Consider the following 21,080-nt stretch of genomic DNA (forward strand, 5'->3'; position numbering starts at 1 on the left):
AGACTACAAAAGCTAGAGCAACCAAATTTGGTATCCACACTCCTAATATATCGGACCGAGACGAGTTTGTTTCAAAACTTCGCCACACCCCCTTCCGCCCCCGCAAAGGACGAAAATCTGGGGATATTCAAAAATCTCAGAGACTATTAAGGCTAGAATAACCAAATTTGGTATCCGCACTCCTCTTAGATCTTACTATAAAACGTGTATCTCAAAGTTTCACCCCACCCCCTTCCGCCCACACAAAGAACGAAAATCTGTTGCATCCACACTATTGCACATTCGAGAAAACTAAAAACGCAGAATCATAGATAATGACCATATCTATCAGATTGCTGAATCTGGATCAGATCAGATCATTTTTATAGCCAATAGGAACAAATCAATTTGCAGTGGCTACGCAGCGCCCGACGTCACGCTCAGACTGATTTTCTGTCTCTCTCGCACGCACTCTTTGTCGTGTCGTTTAATATTAGCGGCGTCTGCCGGAGGAGAGCCATACTGACTTAGTATCGGGTATAACCGTAGAGTTGCGGTGTCCGCAGCAACTCACAACCCCCTCGTTTCTGTGTAGGTTAATGGGTTAGTGGTTACCGTTTACCGTTTACTGGTTGAGGTTTAGGTTAAGGTGGCTAAGGTAGGTCGTCTTGACTCGTCCTATCGCTTTTGCAGCATGAAGTTTTGTTCTACTAGCATGCCTCTTAAAAACTAAAACAACTACCGCTGATGGCCACTGGTCAACCAATCGTCATCGATCATCGATCATCTCAGTACAACACTCACACAGGATCAACCAGAACTTTAATATACATTATCCAACATAAAGAGAACTCCTCTCCACTATTGAGTAAACGATGGCTTCCTCTTTTAGTACTCCATCAATCTGGCCGACGAGGCCAAGGACAATCATGCACAGCAGATCGAGCGCGCGGAGATCTCCAACCTGGTGAGGAGTCGCATGGAGTCCTTGAACCTGCCCACCAACGACTACGATGACGTGAGCGAGAAGCGGAACCACTTGTCCTATGTGATAATCAACCCGAGCTGTGATCTCAAGCTGGAGGAGGGCGATCTCATGTGAGTCCAATCATCCGTGCAGCAGGACCACCATCACTTTTCTCTACCACATTTCACATTTCTTTCCACAGCTACTTGGTGCGGCCGTCGCCGTTCTCGGCCCAAAAGACCTTCGAGCGCCACAATTCGCGTCGCAAGTCGAACATCTCGTTCTGCTCGAACATCAACCTGGGCGCCACTTGTGGGCCCCAGATGCAAAACATGTCCAACACCGCCGTCGGGGCTGGGTCGCGTCGCGGCTCCGGCATCGCCGGTTTGAACCCAATGCAAATGCAGAGCGTTCAGACTTTGGCCGGGTATGGATCATCCTCGCAGCGCTGTACCCCACCGATGCAGCAAATTAAGTCGAATTCTCTTTCTCTACCCGACAGTCCGACGGTGGTTGGCAATCAGCGTGGGCGGAGTAACTCATTGCGGGTTGGCTATTATTCCTTCTTCCACACCCACACCCACACGTACACCACCGCCCCACCCCCACACACCTCTTCCTCGCTCTCCCCCCCTCTCTTTTTCTCTATGTTTGTTGATTTAACTCACGTTCCTCTCGTTGGTTTGTTCGATTTCCGTTAAGATACACCAAGTGCTAACTCTACGGTCTCCAAGGTCTAAGCATATCTGGCTGTAAATCATCTTCAAAAGAGTTTCTTGCTTATTATGTTGATCTATTTATGGCTTTGGGTTCATTCAAAGCAGTTAAGCGCACAGTTTAATCTACAAATTTAATAAACAAATAAGATACTTATGTATGTAGATACATAATGTATTTTATATGGCTGTCAGAAGAAAGATTCATGCTTAGACCTTGGGCTTTGTCTGCGGCCGCAGTGTAGACGCTGTCCTAGGGAATGTAAATTTGGGCTGGCCATGGGTCTTCAGCTCCAGTTCGCAGTTCAGCACACACCTCGTTATCTTAGTTAAGTTTTTTAAACAAATTGGCTACATTAAAATACATAGCGGCTCGGTCCATTTGTTTGTTGCACTCCCACACACTAGCATCAAAATTCTCGTATCAAAGTTAAGCCGCAGACCACTCTACCGATCAGCACGGCAGCCACATCAATAGCAGAAGCAGCACCGGCAACATCCAGAAGCACACCACTGCAACAGCAGCAGCAACAACCCCTAGTCATAGTATCAACGCAGGGCTTGACCCAGAATCAAAGACCTCAGAATCCTATCAGAACCAGAGTCAAATGTAGATTAGTTTGTCGGCAGGAGCGAGCAGAAATTCTAGATTTTTGTCCCTGTGTTTGCTTTTTTTTTGAGTGACTGTAACTGCAACTGCAACTTCAACTGCAAGAATAGCCAATTTGTATGTGTATTGTAATTGCGTTTTGTTGGTACCTGCGCTGGGTTTTCTCCCCTCACTAATCGCGAAACACTTGCGTGGATATTTCCTTGCTCCTCTGTCCTTGCAGATCGACAACGACATACTTCTGCGTCGATCCTCCTCTCTGAGGCAAGGCCTTCCCAGCGTGGGCGTCAGTCATGGCCGGCGAAAGTCCTCGCTGGAGGAAATCGGCATCAGCCATTTCACGACCCTGATGCAGGCCACGAATCACAGCAACCCCATCAAGATCTCGCTCAATGGCAGCATAGGCATGGAGGTAAGTTTTAATCGCGCACAGATCATATGAATCCTATTGATGACTAACGCCTGTGCTAGAATCAGATTTCTCTCCAGGTCACCCCGCCAGAGGAGCCCACACCCATGCTGGGCGTGCCCTGCATGATGGGCGGCGGTGGCGGCGGCGGCATAAACCCATCCAGAACTGGATCCTCAACTAGTGGCATGCTGGGGCCTGGCTCTTCGCTGGCGATCAATACGGCTGACCTGGGGCCAGGACCCAGCACCTCATCGGGGGCCGGTAGCTCCCTGCAGCCCCAGGACTCGCTTGGCCCCCAGTCGTCCCAGGTGTCGTCGCCGCAGCATCTGCAGGGAACGATTGTATGATACAACCTGATGTGGGGGCGCCGTCTCCGCACCTCCATGTCAAAGAACAAATGGATATAGAACACGGCCGGCACACACAGACACACGCGTAGAGATAATTTCTGAGAGAAAAAGTATTAGGGGAGACCAACCCACCCCCAATGTCTGTGGTGTGCGTCCCAGTCCCTCTCCCTTTTAAGACGAGCCCTGCATAGGGAAGTGTTTAGCTACCGATATAGTGCGATAGATTACCATAGGAATAGGAATAATTACGAGTATATGCTTTACAAACAACAAACAACAAGCAACAAAAGTTGAGGCAAATTGTGTTTTGGGAACAAGATATGTAGTTAAACTATTGGATAGATTGGATGATGATTTAGCTAACTGTATATATATATATCTGAGCATAGTTCTAAGTACCCGATTCGTTTCTAGCATATCCGAGGAGCATAGGAAACTATCAAATTCTCAAGCCCCTATATCTGTGTGTATATCCCACATATATGCAAGTCCTATTCGGATTTTGGTCGGCTTAACTTCCTCCCACATACATATAATATACCACATATAGATACTTGTCTGAAGGTGCTATCAATGTCATGTACTATACACATACACACGAAAAACATCCCAAGTTTTGTAAAACTCTTTGAATTGTCTTACACAATTGTAAAAACAAAGGCAAATGAAAGAAAAATAAACTAAACAGGAAACGGTTTTCATAACATAGTTTGGAACGGGCTTTGGTATACTCTAATGCTTTACGAAACCAACCAAAAAAATGATATATACAAATATATACATATAGAGGCAAAGAATTTGTATATATACACTGTATATTAGAACCAACCAACATTCAAGGAAGCATTAAAAGAGAAAAACTAAAACAACTATTAGAACTTAAGAATACCATACGGAATACGGAAAAAGCAAAACAACAGAAGCTAGGATCTAGAACTTAGAGTTATTCTATAGATAAGAGTAGTATCCACTTAAATACTTTACATACATACCATACCATACCTATAACGCCGACACATCGAGAGTGTCGGCCACTGTACCAAATTCAATGAGCTATACACACACACACCCCCGTAGCATAGTGTTAGGAAACGAAACCCCAACTCAATTGAATTTCGAAGAAACGTCCCAATTATATAGCCTCTATAGGTAGTAGCTAGAGAAAACACACATCCCTTCACACACTTGAAAATGTTAGTTAAAGCACAAAAGGCAGTTTTTTAAGGAAATTTTACTCAACATTGCCGATGACGGTGAGGGTGAGGAAGATGAAATGCATTCCAGTGTCTCAAAAGAAAGCCTAGTTAAGCATATGCCTGTCACACCAGATACTTATTTACATAGATCTGTACAAACCAGCATTCATATACCCACTGTATGTACTTAGGTGAGAATGTATCTGTGTAAGAACTAGCACTTAGATCGAACCGATGTCTCAATGTACAAAAGATAGATAACTAATCCGCATCTGGCATCTGGCACCTGGCATTGGCATCATTAGAGTTTTTGTGTGGACTAGAATATAAACTTGCTGTAATATTTATCGATGCTCTTTAAAGCATGCCGAACAGAACTCACAATAAACTCAAAATATATAGTTGGAAATATTGTATTGCGAATGAAGTCATTTTATGTTCTGAGCTGTATAATAAACCGAACATAGTAGGTTGTATTCCTGTATATCCTGTATATCTAGCAGTGAAACTTGGATATCAGACTATTTGTTATGTGACTTACAGAGTTGTTAGATACAGTTTTTCAAAAGCAGTGCCAGAAGCTTAGCTCTTAGTTGTATTTAATTTCTAGACCCACGTCGGGTGGTTACTTTTATTTTATTAAGTTTTGAGTAGCTTTACATAAAATGCCACACAGGCATTCCTAGTTAGTACATTTAATTTAGTTAGCGTTTCTTAACTCATTGTTTCTTTGTGTTTTTTTTGTTCTGTATACGTATCGAAAAATAATGTCAATTTAGTTGAATATTGACTCAGTAGCCGGGATAGGGCGATGGCTGCAGACTGCAGCCGGTGGAGGCGCTGGTGCACTTGCAGCTCTTGCCCGAAGGAGCCTTGCGGTTCACCAGACAGAGCCGGGCGTCTGTGCAGCCGCCGTTGTTGATCTGGCAGGGGCTCTGGTACTGCGGACAGTTCTGCTCCACGACCGTCATGCCGTACATCTTGTGGCTGCCAAAGAACGGGGTCTGTATTGGCTTCTGGCGGGTACCCAGAGCGTCCACGCTCTCCAGTTTTTTGCTGGAAAATAGCTTGGTTAATTCTTTTCCATTTGAAGGTTAAGAGGTTCTCACGTAGTCCAGTCGGTCCAGTAAAACTGCTCATGGGTGAAGGTGAGGCCAAACGGATAGGACAGCTTGTTGGAGATGATGCGGGTCTCGCGGTTCTGGGGATGGATGCACTCCACTTTCTTGCTTCCCGCATCCGCGTAGCACAGTTCGCCCGTGTTCTCCACCACTACTAGAGAGTTCGGCAGGGTGACAGCATCGTGGCCCAGCAGCAGCTCCCGCCCAGTGCCGTCCAAGTCCGAGAACTCAATCTTGGGCGAGGAACGGTCCCAGTCCGACCAGAAGAGTTTCCTGTGAACCAAGAGGAAGGTCAGAAACGTTGATCTTCGGGTGTCTGTCGTCATTCCTTACTCTCTGTAGGGATCCACGGCAATGCCGCGGGGATTCACCAGCTGCTTGTTGATAACCACCGCACGCAGCGTGGGATCGTCCAGGCTGGCCACCTCAATGGTGTCCTTTACGGAGTCAGTCCAGTATAGGCGACGAGAAATGGCATCTATGGCAATGCCCTCAGGAGACTCGATACCTGAGCGATCAGGAAAAAATAAGAGCAGCTCTCATGGACCTAGTTAAAGCCATCTTACTCGTGGTAATGAAGGGACGGGCGTCGGTGCCATCGTACTTGGCACTCACAATCTTCTTGGCCGAGATGTCGCCCCAGTAGACGCGACCCTCCACGCAGTCCTTGTCCAGGCCGATGGCCATCGAGGCCACCGATATTGGCAAAACATTTCGTCCGTTGAGAGGTACTCGGACAATGACCACTCCCTGGCTGACGATGAGGAAGTCCGAGTCATGCTGCTGGCGCTCGAAACAGGTGGAGCCGTTTCCATAGAAACCTGGAATTTAGGAAATGGATTTGGGGTTGTTTAAGTACGTAGGTCTGGAAAATCATGATACCAGTAGTCTCTACCAATTCTCTCCATTCATTCTCCATTCGTAACTCAGAGTTCCGACATTTTTCTTGGCTAAATACAAAATTTGTACAGTTTAATTTTCAATTCATAAAAAGACTCCTCCGACACCCTTTACTTAATCTGCCAGGATGCGTCTTCTCCAGACTCTGCTAACGAGGATGTCGCGCTTGGAAGGCAGCGTCGCCTGGCGATCCTCGACTCAGAATCAGGCCGCCGGCTCCAGAGTGAAGCGCCGACCGACTACGAGAAATACTTTTGCAGATCGTCGCTTCGCGCAGAACCTGAACGAAGATCTGAAGAAGCCAGGGTCATCCTCTCTCGTGTCGATGCGTGAGTTCTTCATGCATCCCCATACATGGGACCGCAACAACGGCTACTTCAACGTGGTGCTGGCCCTGTCCATATTCGGGTTCTGCTTCTTCAACTCGTGCTCCCCGAGCGAGGAGAAGGTCGCCGCAGCTAACGAACTCGCCCCGCCCAAGAAGTGATGTCTCGGGAGTGGAGGCGGAATGTGCATCGGAACACTCACCTTGATTGCACGCGCAGACCAGGCCGGAGTTGGTCGAGTGGCACTTGGCGTTCATGTCGCAGAGCGTGGGGTTGTTGAGGCAGTTCTGCTCCTCGAGGCACACGTAGCCGTCGCCTTGGAAGCCGGCGGTGCACTGGCACTCGTAATTCGCAGGTTCCCTGGAATCGCAAAATACAAATAAAATATACGAATGATCCCCAGCTCTGCTGCTGTCCGAACTTACTCGGTTGGCTCGCAGGTGGCATGGATGCCGCAGGTGTTCCTCACGTTGCAGGGCGTGGGTTTGCTCAGGCACCCCGCCAGTGCGTCCCCAGATAGCCCTCGAGGCAGTCGCAGTACTGGACGCTCTGCACCGAGTCCCATTTGCAGATGGCGTTGGAGCCACAGAAGACGGCCCCGCAACGGCCGGCCGGCACACACCTGTCGCTCACATCCCGCTCGTAGTCCTCCTGGCACTGGCAAACGCCCGAGTCACAGATGGCGTTCTCCCCGCAATGCTCCGCGGACTCGCACTCCGGCGCCAGCTGGCAGCGGTATCCATCGCCCTCGTAGCGGCGCTCGCACACGCACTCGGACTTGCCCTGTTGGTCGTTGTGATTGCACGTGGCATGGGCGTCGCAGATTTCGGGTTTCTAGAAGCAGGCGGGGGATACTGGACTGCTCGATCGGGAATCGACTAGAACTTACAATAGCGCAGGAGTCGTCGATGGGCTCACAGGCGTAGCCGTCGCCGCTGAAGCCGGCGTTGCAGGTGCAGATGTGCCGCAGCACGTGCTCGTACCAGACACAAGTGGCGTTAATATGGCAGTTGGCGTCCACATCGCAAGGAACTATAAAGGTGGTATATTAGTTACCGAAGGAATAATTATACAACCACAGTCCGGAGTAAAACATCTTCTTATGTCGTTAACATTGAAATCCACCAATAAGAATATCCTAAGTGTGAAGGATATCACTCACCCAAGTCTCCATTCTTCTCCAAATCGGCATCCAGAGTATAGCGACAAATCTGACCATCTTCGGAGATTAGGTAGCCCTCCGGACAGCGACAGTTGCCTAGAAAATCGCACGACGGATCCACCTCCAGCTCCAGCAGGATGGGAACGCAGTGTCCGTGCTCCCAGGCCTCGTCATGGCCGCACAAATTGGAGCACTGGTACCCATCGCCGGAGAAGCCTATGCGACAGGCGCAACGCCCCTCGTAGCAGTCAGCATCAGGTGAGCAGCGCTGGACGGAGAGTGAGAGAGGTAATCATTGGACAGCAAGCGGTGGGGCTCTTCTCACTCACATAGCACTCATCCGAATGTGTGGGCCCTTGTTCCTCCTCACTGGGATAGGGGTAGGAATAGGGGTTGGGATCGGGATTGGCATTGGCATTAGCATCAGACTCGGAATCGGTCTCGGAGCTAGGTTCATCGACAACCTGGTTCGCTGGGGTGGAGTACTCGATGTTGTCGGCGGTGCTGTCACTGCTGTTGGACAGGCACCTGTAGTCGTTACCTGTGCCTGTAGGCAACTCCAAGCAATAGTTCTTATAAAGTCTTACAAAGGCTTTGATCGAATTTAATTTAGATCTCATCGTTAACATTTTCCTCTTTTGCGTCTTTGCAGAGTTCGTGTGGAGTACTACGTGAATGAAAACACATTTAAAGAAAGACTGCAACTCTATTTCATTAAGAATCAGCGTTCAAGTAAGTGCCCTCTCCGGACACACAACACATCTCTGGGGGCGACTCCATGTACACACATATTATCTTTGAATTACTCTAAAATATTTGGGTTGATTAAAAAAATCAACAAGGTGGAGCGTGTAGTTGAATTTGATTAGTGATTCGGGAATGGGAAATGGGCCAAAACGGAAACGTCTCCTGACCACACACTGACATCCACTCATAGATACACTCACCCACGAACACAGACAGACAGGCAGACAAACAGACAGGCAGACAGACAGACAGACAGCCACAAGAATGACATTACAAAGTCGAATTCGATAATCTTGGGTAAATATTGATTTGGAAAGGAAATAATTGAGCAGGTAAACAGGAGGAGGCACTGCGATTGGGGAAGGTGGTGGAGGAACCACCCTCTTTGGCCGACATTCGTCTTCGTATTCGTATTCACATTGTATTCATTGAATTGACCCAAAATCTTGCACGCCCTCTCCACGAAAAGGCTTACGCATACGAATTGCCGATTTATTCCTTAAGTTACTGTCGTGTGTTCTGTACATAATACGTGTGATATTGGATAAGAATCCAACATTTATAACTTGGTGAGTACGGAGCATTGAATAGGCCGTAGGCCTTGAGTACATTGCTGATTGATGGCCTTCCCATTCCCCCCCTCCCCCCCCCCCCTTCGCGCACATTCCCCCACAGCTATGGCTGCGAGGTGGGCAATAAGACAGAGTTCATCATTTCGGCCAAACTCACGGAGGAGGAGTTCCAAGAGAGTCCGATCATCAACTGGGATGCCATACTCTGGGTGAACCGGCCCACGGTGCTCTGGGTCCTGCAGCTGCTCCTAGCCATGGTGTCGCTAACGCAATCCCTGGTTCTCACATATCTAGGCTATAAGGTGAGTAGTCCCGCCCACTGGGCTCCCCTCTAAGCGTTCTCACACTTGTCTTTGCAGGGCAACATTTGGCAGCAGATACTCTCATTTCACTTTATACTAGAATTAGTAACGACAATACCCTTTGCACTAACGGTAGGTCCATCCATCAGAGAGAAGGTGAAGGTCAATCCATAGTGAATTAACCCCTTTGCAGATCGTTCATCCTCCACTACGGAATCTCTTCATTCCCATCTTCCTCAACTGCTGGCTGGCCAAGCGCTCGCTGGAGAACATGTTTGTGAGTAGAAAACCATACAGTTTCCGCATTTCCCACTTACGCATAACCAAAAAAACCCTATATTCCCCTCCCAGAATGACCTTCATCGGGCCATGCAGAAGTCTCAGTCGGCTCTGTCCCAGCAGCTGACCATCCTGTCGGCCACGCTGCTCTGTTTGGTGTTTACCAGGTGAGGACAGGAATGTGGCACATGTACCTCTGTGGCATACCGTACAACCACTGTTTTTCAGCGTTTGCGGCATCCAGCACTTCCAGCGGGCTGGCCATCGGCACTTGAACCTGTTCCAGAGCACGTACTATGTGGTTGTGACCTTCTCCACAGTGGGCTACAGCGACTTTGTTCCGGACATTTGGCCCTCCCAGCTGTACATGGTCATCATGATTTGTGTCGCCCTCATTGTGCTGCCCACGCAGGTGAGTCTACAGAATGTGGGGGGATGCCATTGGATGGAATCGGTAGATATGGGATGGGATAATTTGGTATGCGATGGGATTCGAATGAATGAGGCGGGATCCATTGCCGAGTAGTTCCATTGAGAAGCTAATATCTCATGGTCGAGCAAACTGCACATCAAATATTTATGTTCCATAAGCCAGAACGAACCGTATCCTCATCCATCATTATACCCGATACTCAAAATGAGTATTGGGGTATATTAGATTTGTGGTAAAAGTGGATGTGTGTAACGTCCAGAAGGAATCGTTTCCGACCCCATAAAGTATATATATTCTTGATCAGCATCAATAGCCGAGTCGATTGAGCCCTGTCTGTCTGTCCGTCCGTACGTCTGTACGTCTGTCCGTCCCCTTCAGCGCCTAGTGCTCAAAGACTATAAGAGCTAGAGCAACGATGTTTTGGATCCAGACTTCGGTGATATGTCACTGCTACAAAAATATTTCAAAACTTCACCCCGCCCACTTCCGCCCCCACAAAGAACGAAAATCTGTGACATCCACAATTTTAAAGATATGAGAAAACCAAAAACGTAGAATTGTAGAGAATTACCATATCTTTAAGACTGCGGAATCTGAATTGGATCGTATTATTATTATAGCCAGCATCAAGAAAACAATTTCATTTTTTCTCGCCCTGTCTCTCTCTAACACACACGTAGCATAGGCGGCTTTGCTTAGAGTAAAACATTAGCGCCTAGATCTCAGAGACTACAAAAGCTAGAGCAACCAAATTTGGTATCCACACTCCTAATATATCGGACCGAGACGAGTTTGTTTCAAAATTTCGCCACACCCCCTTCCGCCCCCGCAAAGGACGAAAATCTGGGGATATTCAAAAATCTCAGAGACTATTAAGGCTAGAGTAACCAAATTCGGTATCCGCACTCCTGTTAGATCTTACTATAAAACGTGTATCTCAAAATTTCGCCCCACCCCCTTCCGCCCACACAAAGGACGAAAATCTGTTGCATCCACAATATTGCACATTCGAGAAAACTAAAAACTCAGAATCATAGATAATGACGATATCTATCAGATTGCTGAATCTGGATCAGATCAGATCATTTTTATAGCCAATAGGAACAAATCAATTTGCAGTGGCTACGCAGCGCCCGACGTCACGCTCAGACTGATTTTCTGTCTCTCTCGCACGCACTCTTTGTCGTGTCGTTTAATATTAGCGGCGTCGGCCGAAGGAGAGCCATACTGACTTAGTATCGGGTATAACCGTAGAGTTGCGGTGTCCGCAGCAACTCACAACGTTCCCCCTCGTTTGTTTTTATGCTCGTGTCTGTATTTGTGTGTGTAGGCGGGAAGACTCTGGTCATCAATCGATATTAATAAGTATGGATGCTGTCAGTGGAAATTGTTTACCAGTTTTCCGTCTGTCTGTCTATGGACTCCCGCCCCTACCGGACGGAGCAACTGACGGACTGACTGCCATGTTGAACAATCAGCAAAAACAGGCATGGACAAGAGTAGAAGTGTAGAGTCCATAGAACAATAAACGCCAGAATGGAACAGAGCTCCAAACGCCGAAGCGCATACACCCTTGTTTGAGGCGGAATCAAAGAATCTGGGGATTCCGTGAGGGAAACCAGATCGCGATACGACAGCGGAATGTGCATTTTATACACCCCCATAAACGGTGCCTTGGTGTTTTCAACTATGACCGAATCGATAATGGTCGTCTGGGGAACTGGAGACAGAAACTAGGAGAAGGAAGTTAAATTCGAATTGGAACTGGGAAAAACACCATGTGGATACAAGAGAAAGGAAACTTGAACGACTAAAATATAAAATGGGAAAGAGAAAAGTAAATGTCATCAACTCTAAAGAGAGATCTGTAGCTGATGGTATCCGTCCAGGAAAGGGTGTGCATCATATAGATGGCGTATCGACCGACCAGTGAGCCATTTGGGCGAGCGGCAAACAACAGGAGCATCAATCAAAGCTACTTTTTCCGACATTCCCTATGCCCTGTTCCAGGGCATGACACACTTTTGGGGCACTTTTGAGGGAGAGCGGGCGGCAAGCAGCACTAAAAGTTTCAAGTGCATGTCAATATGCTGCGAAATTTATGACCTTTAGCGGCCCCATAAAAACACAGCACACAGAAAAAGTTGCAGGCGATTTAGACAAAGTGTGGCAAAGGACATAATGCACAGGGGTTTATGCAATTAAATTTCCCATGCGGGACAATTGACTTATCCCGATTAAATCTGATAACACTCTCTCACGTTGCAGTTCGAACAGTTGGCCTTCACCTGGATGGAGCGCCAGAAACTGGGCGGCAGCTACAGCTCGCACCGCACCCAGAGCGAGAAGCATGTGGTCGTGTGCTCGACCACCCTACACGCGGACACCATCATGGACTTCCTCAACGAGTTCTACGCCCATCCCCTGCTGCAGAACTTCTACGTGGTGCTGCTCAGTCCCATGGAGCTGGACACGACGATGCGGATGATATTACAGGTGCCGATTTGGGCGCAGCGTGTGATCTATATTCAGGTGCGGCTTCGTTCCTGCTCCCGATCCCATTCCCCAGCTCTCTGCAATTCAAATGACCTGTGCCCTTCTCTTTCTCTCTTCTGGCAGGGCTCTTGTCTGAAGGACGGCGACCTGGCCCGGGCTCGCATGAACGAGGCGGAGGCGTGCTTCATCCTTGCGGCCAGGAACTATGCGGACAAAACGGCCGCGGACGAGCACACCATCCTACGCTCCTGGGCGGTGAAGGACTTTGCGCCGAATGTGCCGCAGTATGTGCAGATTTTTAGGTGGGTACCAGTCTTCATATCAGTCGTGCGTGAAATAATTCAATTTCTACTATTTGCACACGCCAAACAAAACCCATCGGAACCAAATCCAACCGTTCGTATATCCTGCGGAAATCCAATTTCAAAATCGCCAGGCCGGAGCACAAGCTGCATGTGAAGTTCGCCGAGCATGTGGTCTGCGAGGACGAGTTCAAGTATGCGCTGCTGGCCAATAACTGCACCTGTCCGGGCGCCAGCACCCTGGTCACCCTCCTGCTGCACACCTCGCGCGGACAGTACGTATGGCATTTCCCATTCACCCCCTGGGCCAAGTCAACTGTTAACCAGTTAACGCAAAGTCGTCTATCTGACGTGCGTCATCAGCTCGCCTGGATGCGTCGGGGCACCATAGATAGTCGGTATCGGTTGGCTGGGCTGAGCTGAGCTGAGCCGAGCAGGCCGCTTGACTGCCCATTCAGACTTTTTTCGTTCCTCTCATTTCTTGTTGTTGGGCGGCTAATTCGGCTCCGACGGCGGTTAGCTGGATGTTCACGCTGGATAAGGGAATTACGGCTCAGTCGGGCTTTGTATAGATTTGTTTACCATTGCGCAGGTGACTGGGGAGAGAGTAGTACCAAAAACTGTACAATACCAAGATGTTGCATGAGCGACCAAAAAGCTGTTCTATGGCGGGTCCTAACATTAGGACCCAAAAGGCACGAGGGAGCGCGCGGGGTTTCAATTCCCTTTTCGCCTGTACTTCGTCTCTACCGCGACCCCGCTGCCCATCGGTTTCGTCTGTTCGGCAATGCCTTCACCAGCAACGAAATAATTCTGGACTCTCGAGCACCGTCGAAGCGGTGGTCGCGGATCGCCGATGTCTTTGGAGCGGCACAGTGGGACCTTTGACCGTCTCAGCTTGCTAAATTAGTTAGTGAATATGAGTTCAATAAACATTTGCACACTGAAAAAATGTTAAACTTTGAGTGCTTATACATATGTATCTCCTAAACTAAAACTATCTTGAAAATTCGATTGGAAAATTCTCTATTAGATGCGTACATTAAATTTATCTACAGCACTCATACAATTTTTGACTATTTCGGCAGAGTCCCCACTGTGCCGCGCCAAAGACATCAGCGACCACGCTGCCCTACGGTTTCGGCACGCAGACACTGACATGCTTTCACACCGACTCGACGCTGACCGAGGCATTGACGAAGCCGAGTAGCATTTCGGAGGCCAAAGTAGCGTAAAAGAGAATTGAAGTACTAGCCCCGCGCGCCCGTACCGTGAAGCGTCAAACGAAAATTGAAAAAGCATTTGTTCCTCATGCAACATCTTGGTATTGTATAGTCTTTGGTAGTACGGTGCTGTACATTTGAATGATATTCGGGGCATCTTCTACATTTAAATGCAATCCCATTTAAGTAGTGCCGCTAAAAGAGGTGGGTGTATTCTGTATTCTGAGAGTGTATTCTGTACATGACATCGAAATTCAATTAAAATTGAGAATTTTAATTAAATGCCATTTGTGTCGTGCAGAGCGTTCCCTTTCAGGAGGCAACGCAGACAGAGGGAGAGCCTTTGGAGGCATGGGGGCACATGTGGTAACCGTCAATTAAACGCGGCTTTTAGTTTTCGCGTGCTGCGGTAGAGGCTTGCAAAGCCAAGTTAATCAGATGTCAGGCCGCACCAAGAACCCGACACTCGCTGGGGCAGGTGGCACATGCTAATTGGAGGTTGGGCAAACCAGCCAAATGAGCCCTGACTCATGCATTTAACATGAGCCGTGTTCCACCTCAAAGACAACACCATCTCATTTCATCTCTTGTGCTTCTTCTTTGGCAGGGAGGGGCAGCAGTCTCCGGAGGAGTGGCACCGGCTGTACGGCAAGTGTTCAGGAAACGAGATCTATCACATTATCCTCGGCGACAGTCGATTCTTCGGGGAGTATGAGGGCAAGAGCTTCACCTACGCCAGCTTCCACTCGCATCGCAAGTAAGTTTTGGGGTCCGGCGTCCAGTCCTACCATTCAAATATGAAATTTATGTTAAACTGCCAAAAAAAAAATCCGTATTCTCCCCCACCCTCCTCCTTAGATATGGCGTGGCCTTGGTGGGGGTGCGGCCGGCCGAGCTGCCTGAGTTCTATGAGGACACAATACTCCTGAATCCTGGGCCCAGGCACATTATGAAAAAGGATGACACGTGCTATTATATGAGCATCACCAAGGAGGAGAACTCGGCGTTCGTCGTTAATCAAAATCAAACATCGGACCCCTCCACAGCCGCCAAGGATGGGGCTGGAGGGGCACCATCCTCCGCCTCTTCTCATCATCCAACAGCTGCAACTGGTGGGTAGAGCCTGTGTGTGTACTTGTGTGTGTGCTGTGTGTGTATGAGGATGGGTTAGTCCAGTGATAGCCCCATAAACTACTTACAGCGAATGAATGAACCTTTATGTCCCTAATAAGCATTCGATACATGCATAAATAAATATGTATTTTTAAGCTTCCCATTTTTTAGCAACAATTTCCTTGCTCTGTCTCTCTCTCTCTCTGTCTCTGTTTCTTTTTCACTTTTTCCCTTGCATCTTGATATTTGAGTTGAGGCTGAGTTCAAAGTTTTCCTTTCTGGTATTCCCACAAGTTTTTCATTTCGTTTCGTTTGGTTTGGTCTGGTTTTGTCTGAATGAAACAAAAACCGCTTTCAATGTCAGTTTTGTGAGCGTGTCTGTCTCGAATTACGGTTATTAATGATATTCGCCGTTTTGTAAAACTTTCCACTTTAATCGATTTTTTTGTGTTCCGTTTAACTTACGCCTTTATTAACCCTCCAAAGGAGCCTCACCCGCTTTTTTATGTTTTGTAGCTGTCTGTCCTCGAGAGCCGAGTAAAAACCGACTAGGGATGCTCAAAGGAGCGTCCACAGTTTTCCTTTAGAAGGAACTTAGCTCCTGTTTAATGACAATAGCAATAGTTATGGGCATTTTCATAACCTTAACTCACTTGGGATTGCCAAACTCTAGGTTAGCTTATGTCCATAACCCCTTCCCCCCCCACCATCCACACACACTTACACTATCCCAGACACACACACAGACACACACACACTCATGGAAAGAAAACACAATCCCAAGCAATCCTTTTGCCCTCGTTAGTGTGCAGTGAGAGCTCTCTGGGGCGGACACTCAGGGTGAATGTGTCCGCTGGCAGAGATTCCACCGTACAGCCACACACACTCATTACCTATACACGCCCACGTAAACTCGTTTAATCGTCTAATGTTATGTGTGAATGTAGCCAATAAAACAATAACCAGAACTACATCATCGACTACAACAACAGCAACAACAGTACAAGCAACAACAACAGCAACAATAAGCACTACTTTCACATCATCAACATTATTATCAGCATCTACTACAACAGCAACAATAAACGCTGGATCTGCCCCGTTCGCAGCAGCAGGGGCAGGGGCAGGCGCCTCCATTGCACCAGTGCCGTCTGTTTGTGTTCGTGTGCCCCATAGTCCCAACTACGAGAGTGGCAGCGGCGCCACTGGCACGACCCACTTCCAACCGTATCCGCATCCGTATCCGCATCGGTATCCGCAAACGTATCCGCATCCGCAAATTCCAGACAGTGGAGAGTTTGCATCACTATTTGTGCGTGAGTGTGGTGACACCAGATCCAATCCAAACAACAAAAAAACCCTCACCCAACAAATCCCCCAAACAGAAAAATGAAGCAACACAAAAATACTTCTTTGGTCTTTGTCTTTTAACTCGTTTTTGATCTCACGCTCTTTATCACTCACTCCCTCTTATAACCCTCATCCAGTTAACTGTCTCTGTTTCCCTCTAACTGTCCTTCTCTCTTCTTCTTTGGGAGCCTGAAGAGGCGGTTCCTCCGCGCCCATAACCATAACACTATGCAACAAGTTCTTGGAAGGGTCATCAAGTAGGGCCATCAAGTAGCTAGAGAAGGAGTCCACACTAGCGGCAGCTCAAAACTGGCCTCCTGTTCTCCTGAGTTCAGCGCCCATTCAGGCTTATCCGGTACCGACAGAGAAGTTTATCTTGGATACAGATGCGAGTGATACAGGAATTGGTGGAGTGCTGCCCCAAGTAATTGAGGGACAAGAGAGAGTGAAGTTTTGTCCGATTGGGTAGAAGAACCAACTAGATCCGATCCCCCTTAAAGAGGAAAATAGCATAGCCATAATGCAAAATCGATTAGACTGGTATTTTGGATACCTTTATCGTTAAGGTATCATCAGCTTAAGAGGCTGTACTTTTAAATCCATCATTTTAGCAGCTATGAAAGTGCTTGTCTGCCCGATCTACTCCTGAGTAGCATTATCATACAGAGTACATTTTATATCGATTTCTTGTACCATCTAGATAAAAAGGTTTTTTTGTAATTTATGCGGTCCCTGGTGGCAGGAATCCAAATATATTTCCAGAAAAGTGTCAAATTTGTTGCAAAGTGTTAACCCACGTCAAAAAACATTTCCGCTGCAGTCAAGGCTCAAACACACAAACACACACACATAGACTCTGTCTCCCTCTCTCTGTATTCTACTGGCCTTCACACTTAAATGCCACACCTAGCCACGCCTTGCCACATCTTCTTTCTATCCAAAACTATTTTTGATGTATGCTTCATTTTCTGGTTTCGCTCTTTTTTGCCTGGTAGCCTTGTACTTGTTCTCCTTCGCTCTCTTCTTCATCTTCCTGTCTTTGTATTTCCTTATTTGTCTTTCTGTTCGTATTGGTGTTCGTGTATGTGTATGTGTGCGAATATGTGCATGAGTATTCGGTGTCTTGAAGTTCTGCTATTCGCACCTCACGCGGCGATTCCTGTAAATTACGTCATATAGAAATAGTTGAGCTTGTTGTGCACTCGAATTAAACTAGCGTGCCCCACCACCACTCACACCCACAACCATACCCCCGACCATAGCTCGGTACCCTGTAATTAAGTGTCCGGAAAGGAGAGAGTCAACATTTTGGCAGAAGTGCACGCTAACTAAACTGAAACACTTTGCCGAAAGTTTCCGGACAGTGCAGTCTGTCTCTGTATCTGTCGTGGACTTTTAATGAGTTGTTTTCCCTCAGGTTTGTCTTGTAGAACTTCCCGCCCACGCCCGCGCCCACATCCACACCCCCACCCTCACCAGCCCCTCTTTCTCTGACACATGTTCTTCGCTCAGCTGAAATTAGTGGACATTTGTTTTGTATAGCAAGCGCCCAAGTAGATTCGATTTGATTTGGATAACAAGTGGATAGCCATATACATCTGATATCTGGTATATCTGATATCTGAGCAGGAAGCAGACGTCCCTCGATCCTGCCCGTGCCCGATATGTTCACGTCCTCATCGTTCACCATTGCCGGCTACGACGATGGCGAGGAGGGAGACGAGAGCGACGACGAGATCGACGATGAGATGCCCTGGCGCTCGCCCTCTGAGCAGATAGCGTGAGTATTCCACCCACCAGGATCCATCTGCCCGTTCCCCCACTTTCCGACTATCGGAGGCACCGTTTCCCTCTCCCTGTGTAGTATCTCTATCTACATAGACTGTACCTCGTGTATGTATCACTAACTGTATTTTTTAGCAAACTAATTATTACAAAACGAAAAAACCAACCCCCATCCCCAAAACTTGAATCCCCGTGTACATAGCTCGTGCTAGAAAGAGATTTGCAATTCAGAATGATCGAATACGATGAAGAAATCTATCAATCTATCTATTATTATTAGACAGTTCCAATTGAATATAATGTGTTCGGTACTGCTTCCAACATAGACATTTAAAGTACCTGAAAATATATCAAATGGGGGGACTGACTCATGAATGTAAATTTTATATGTTGTACTTAAGCACTAGACTCCCTACTCCCCACCCGCCTCCCCGCAATTCCTCCCCCAACATATATAAATATATATATTCGCCTCAGCTGCTTGGGCGGGCACTTTCCCCAATCGCGCACCTATTCGCTCATCATGAGCTCCTCGGAGGATTCGTATCAGCGCAGTTGCAGCTTTTGCAATGCCACCGCCACCGCTACTGCAGCTTCTGCCGTCACTACTTCTACTGCTGCTGCTGCTGCTCCTGTCATGCACCAGTCGCCGCCCCTAGGTAGTCTAGGACTCCCTCTCGAAGAGTGGGATTTGCCATTTGCCGCAGCAATGGCGGCAGCAGCATTTATATCGAGCAGTTCCGTTGAGATGCGTCGCCTGGCGCGTCCGGTGTGGGCCTCCGACTACTCAGGGTAAGTCTGGGGGCAGAGAACCATTCTACGGACGCCATTTGTTGAAGAGTTCTTATCGTTGTTGTTCCTTACTGTTGCCGTTGCTGTTGCTGTTGCCGTTTCTGTTGCTTGTGGAGTGTTTTGTTTGCCTGCCGCAGGACACCTTTTAATGACGCCCCCGTTTAACGTGGAAAAGCCGTGCATACCCGATACCCCGCGAGACTCGTTTGTATCTGTGTGTGTTGATGTTGCAGCATCTGCTTTGCCTTGAGTTTGCTTGTTGTTGGCTTCAGTTGCCGTGGTCTTGTCGTTCTAGGAGGGAGTCATCCTTGGAGTCGCTCTCGGGTGGGACATGGACATGGACAGGGGGAGGAGAACACACGTGCAGTTTTCCATTTGTTAATTCGTTCGTTGGTAGTGAATGCTTTCACCTCGTTTACTTCGTAGTTTAAACCCGGCCTGCGTTCTTTCTTAGTCAATGTCACTGCTCGAATCCCAGCACTTAGCTTAACTACATCCCCGCCACAACTCATCACCTGCTCTCCAGCCCGCCGATTTCCGGAAGAAGCATCCCCCATATAACGCCACCTCTCGCTGCAATTTCAGCATTGTCAAGGGGTTCCCGCCCGTGTCACCCTTCATCGGTGTCAGCCCCACGCTCTGTTTCCTGCTCAAAGAGAAGAAGCCTCTCTGTTGTCTGCAGCTGGCTCAGGTGAGACTCGGGATTGACGTGACTGACGGGGCCCCGTTCCACTAAAAACACGGTAATCCTCTACAGGTATGCGAGCACTGCAGCTATAGGAATGCCAAGGAGTACCAGTGGCAGAACAAGACGATCATTCTGGCCGCCGACTATGCCTCTAGCGGTATATACAACTTCATCATTCCGCTGAGAGCTCACTTTCGCTCGAAGACCTCACTCAATCACATTATCCTGCTGCTGGAGCGACGTCCGGACGTGGCCTTCCTGGACGTCCTCTCCTACTTTCCCCTGGTTGGTATTCCTAATGCCACGCCACTTCACCGAGCTAACTCTTTCGTTTTGGGGACAGGTGTACTGGATGCTAGGATCGATCGACTGCCTCGACGATCTCCTGCGTGCGGGCATCACGCTGGCCGAGAGCGTGGTCGTGGTCAACAAGGAGCTGTCGAACTCGGCCGAGGAGGATTCCCTCTCCGACTGCAACACCATAGTAGCTGTGCAGAACATGTTCAAGTGAGTGCAGTACAGTAATAGCCACATTTCGGAACCGGAATCGGTCCTTTCATTCCCTTACAGATTCTTTCCCAGCATCAAGAGCATCACTGAGTTGTCGCAGAGCTCAAACATGCGGTTTATGCAGTTCCGGGCCCACGACAAGTACGCCCTGCACCTGAGCAAAATGGAAAAGGTCCGTAACGAGTTGGCCCCGCCTGCCCCCGGCAGATGTCAGTTGGTTAATTTGCCGCTCACTTCTTTGCAGCGCGAAAAGGAGCGTGGATCGCACATCTCGTACATGTTCCGCCTGACGTTTGCGGCGGGGGCCGTGTTTAGCGCCTCCATGCTGGACACGCTGCTGTACCAGGCCTTCGTGAAGGATTATGTGATTACGTTTGTGCGCCTCCTGCTGGGGATCGACCAGGCTCCGGGCAGCGGTTTCCTGACCTCGGTAAGTACCAGCGGACAGCCGCTGACCGCCTCCAATGGGGTAGATAATGGAATCGAGTGCCTATGCCCGACAGATGCGCATCACCAAGGAGGACATGTGGATACGCACCTACGGCCGGCTCTACCAGAAGCTGTGCTCGACCACCCGCGAGATACCAATTGGCATCTACCGCACCCAGGACACCTCGAATGCGGACACGTCACATGTGAGTAACTCGCCGGTCGATAGATGGGGACCCTTCTCGGCCTTCGGCAGGCATTGTGTGCGCTTGCGTCCATCGGTGAGTCCAAAGCAAAGGCAAACAGCAAGATTCGGGCTT

The 21,080-nt window shown here is 48.4% G+C and overlaps 2 protein-coding genes and 2 pseudogenes across 2 annotated transcripts in view; 3 read left to right on the top strand and 1 right to left on the bottom strand.

The window, feature by feature from the left end:
* Window positions 1–4,639, top strand: part of LOC117189432 — a 69,757-nt pseudogene extending 65,118 nt beyond the window's left edge.
* A 103-nt stretch (window positions 4,640–4,742) lies between these two features.
* LOC117191457 lies at window positions 4,743–8,359 on the bottom strand (annotated as a pseudogene).
* On the top strand, window positions 6,246–6,784 carry LOC108159245. Its single transcript, XM_017292368.2, has one exon. The coding sequence runs from the start codon at window positions 6,379–6,381 to the stop codon at window positions 6,736–6,738; it is 360 nt and encodes a 119-aa protein (XP_017147857.2). The 5' UTR covers window positions 6,246–6,378; the 3' UTR covers window positions 6,739–6,784.
* Window positions 8,360–8,371: 12 nt separating the features above from the next.
* Window positions 8,372–21,080, top strand: part of LOC117191458 (potassium channel subfamily T member 2-like) — a gene marked incomplete at its 5' end in the record, with an annotated part of 29,533 nt that continues 16,824 nt past the window's right edge. The window contains 20 exons of the mRNA XM_033396319.1: window positions 8,372–8,471; window positions 8,956–9,055; window positions 9,162–9,360; window positions 9,418–9,492; window positions 9,554–9,637; window positions 9,712–9,806; window positions 9,868–10,051; window positions 12,341–12,604; window positions 12,692–12,870; window positions 13,005–13,145; window positions 14,701–14,850; window positions 14,952–15,205; window positions 16,154–16,396; window positions 18,186–18,336; window positions 19,719–19,824; window positions 19,891–20,106; window positions 20,165–20,328; window positions 20,392–20,503; window positions 20,576–20,761; window positions 20,835–21,041. Coding sequence (XP_033252210.1) covers window positions 8,372–8,471; window positions 8,956–9,055; window positions 9,162–9,360; window positions 9,418–9,492; window positions 9,554–9,637; window positions 9,712–9,806; window positions 9,868–10,051; window positions 12,341–12,604; window positions 12,692–12,870; window positions 13,005–13,145; window positions 14,701–14,850; window positions 14,952–15,205; window positions 16,154–16,396; window positions 18,186–18,336; window positions 19,719–19,824; window positions 19,891–20,106; window positions 20,165–20,328; window positions 20,392–20,503; window positions 20,576–20,761; window positions 20,835–21,041 — 3,210 coding nt within the window. The remainder of the gene's footprint in view (window positions 8,472–8,955; window positions 9,056–9,161; window positions 9,361–9,417; window positions 9,493–9,553; window positions 9,638–9,711; window positions 9,807–9,867; window positions 10,052–12,340; window positions 12,605–12,691; window positions 12,871–13,004; window positions 13,146–14,700; window positions 14,851–14,951; window positions 15,206–16,153; window positions 16,397–18,185; window positions 18,337–19,718; window positions 19,825–19,890; window positions 20,107–20,164; window positions 20,329–20,391; window positions 20,504–20,575; window positions 20,762–20,834; window positions 21,042–21,080) is intronic.

The sequence above is a fragment of the Drosophila miranda genome, assembly GCF_003369915.1.
Source record: "Drosophila miranda strain MSH22 chromosome Y unlocalized genomic scaffold, D.miranda_PacBio2.1 Contig_Y1_pilon, whole genome shotgun sequence".
NCBI lineage: Eukaryota > Metazoa > Arthropoda > Insecta > Diptera > Drosophilidae > Drosophila > Drosophila miranda.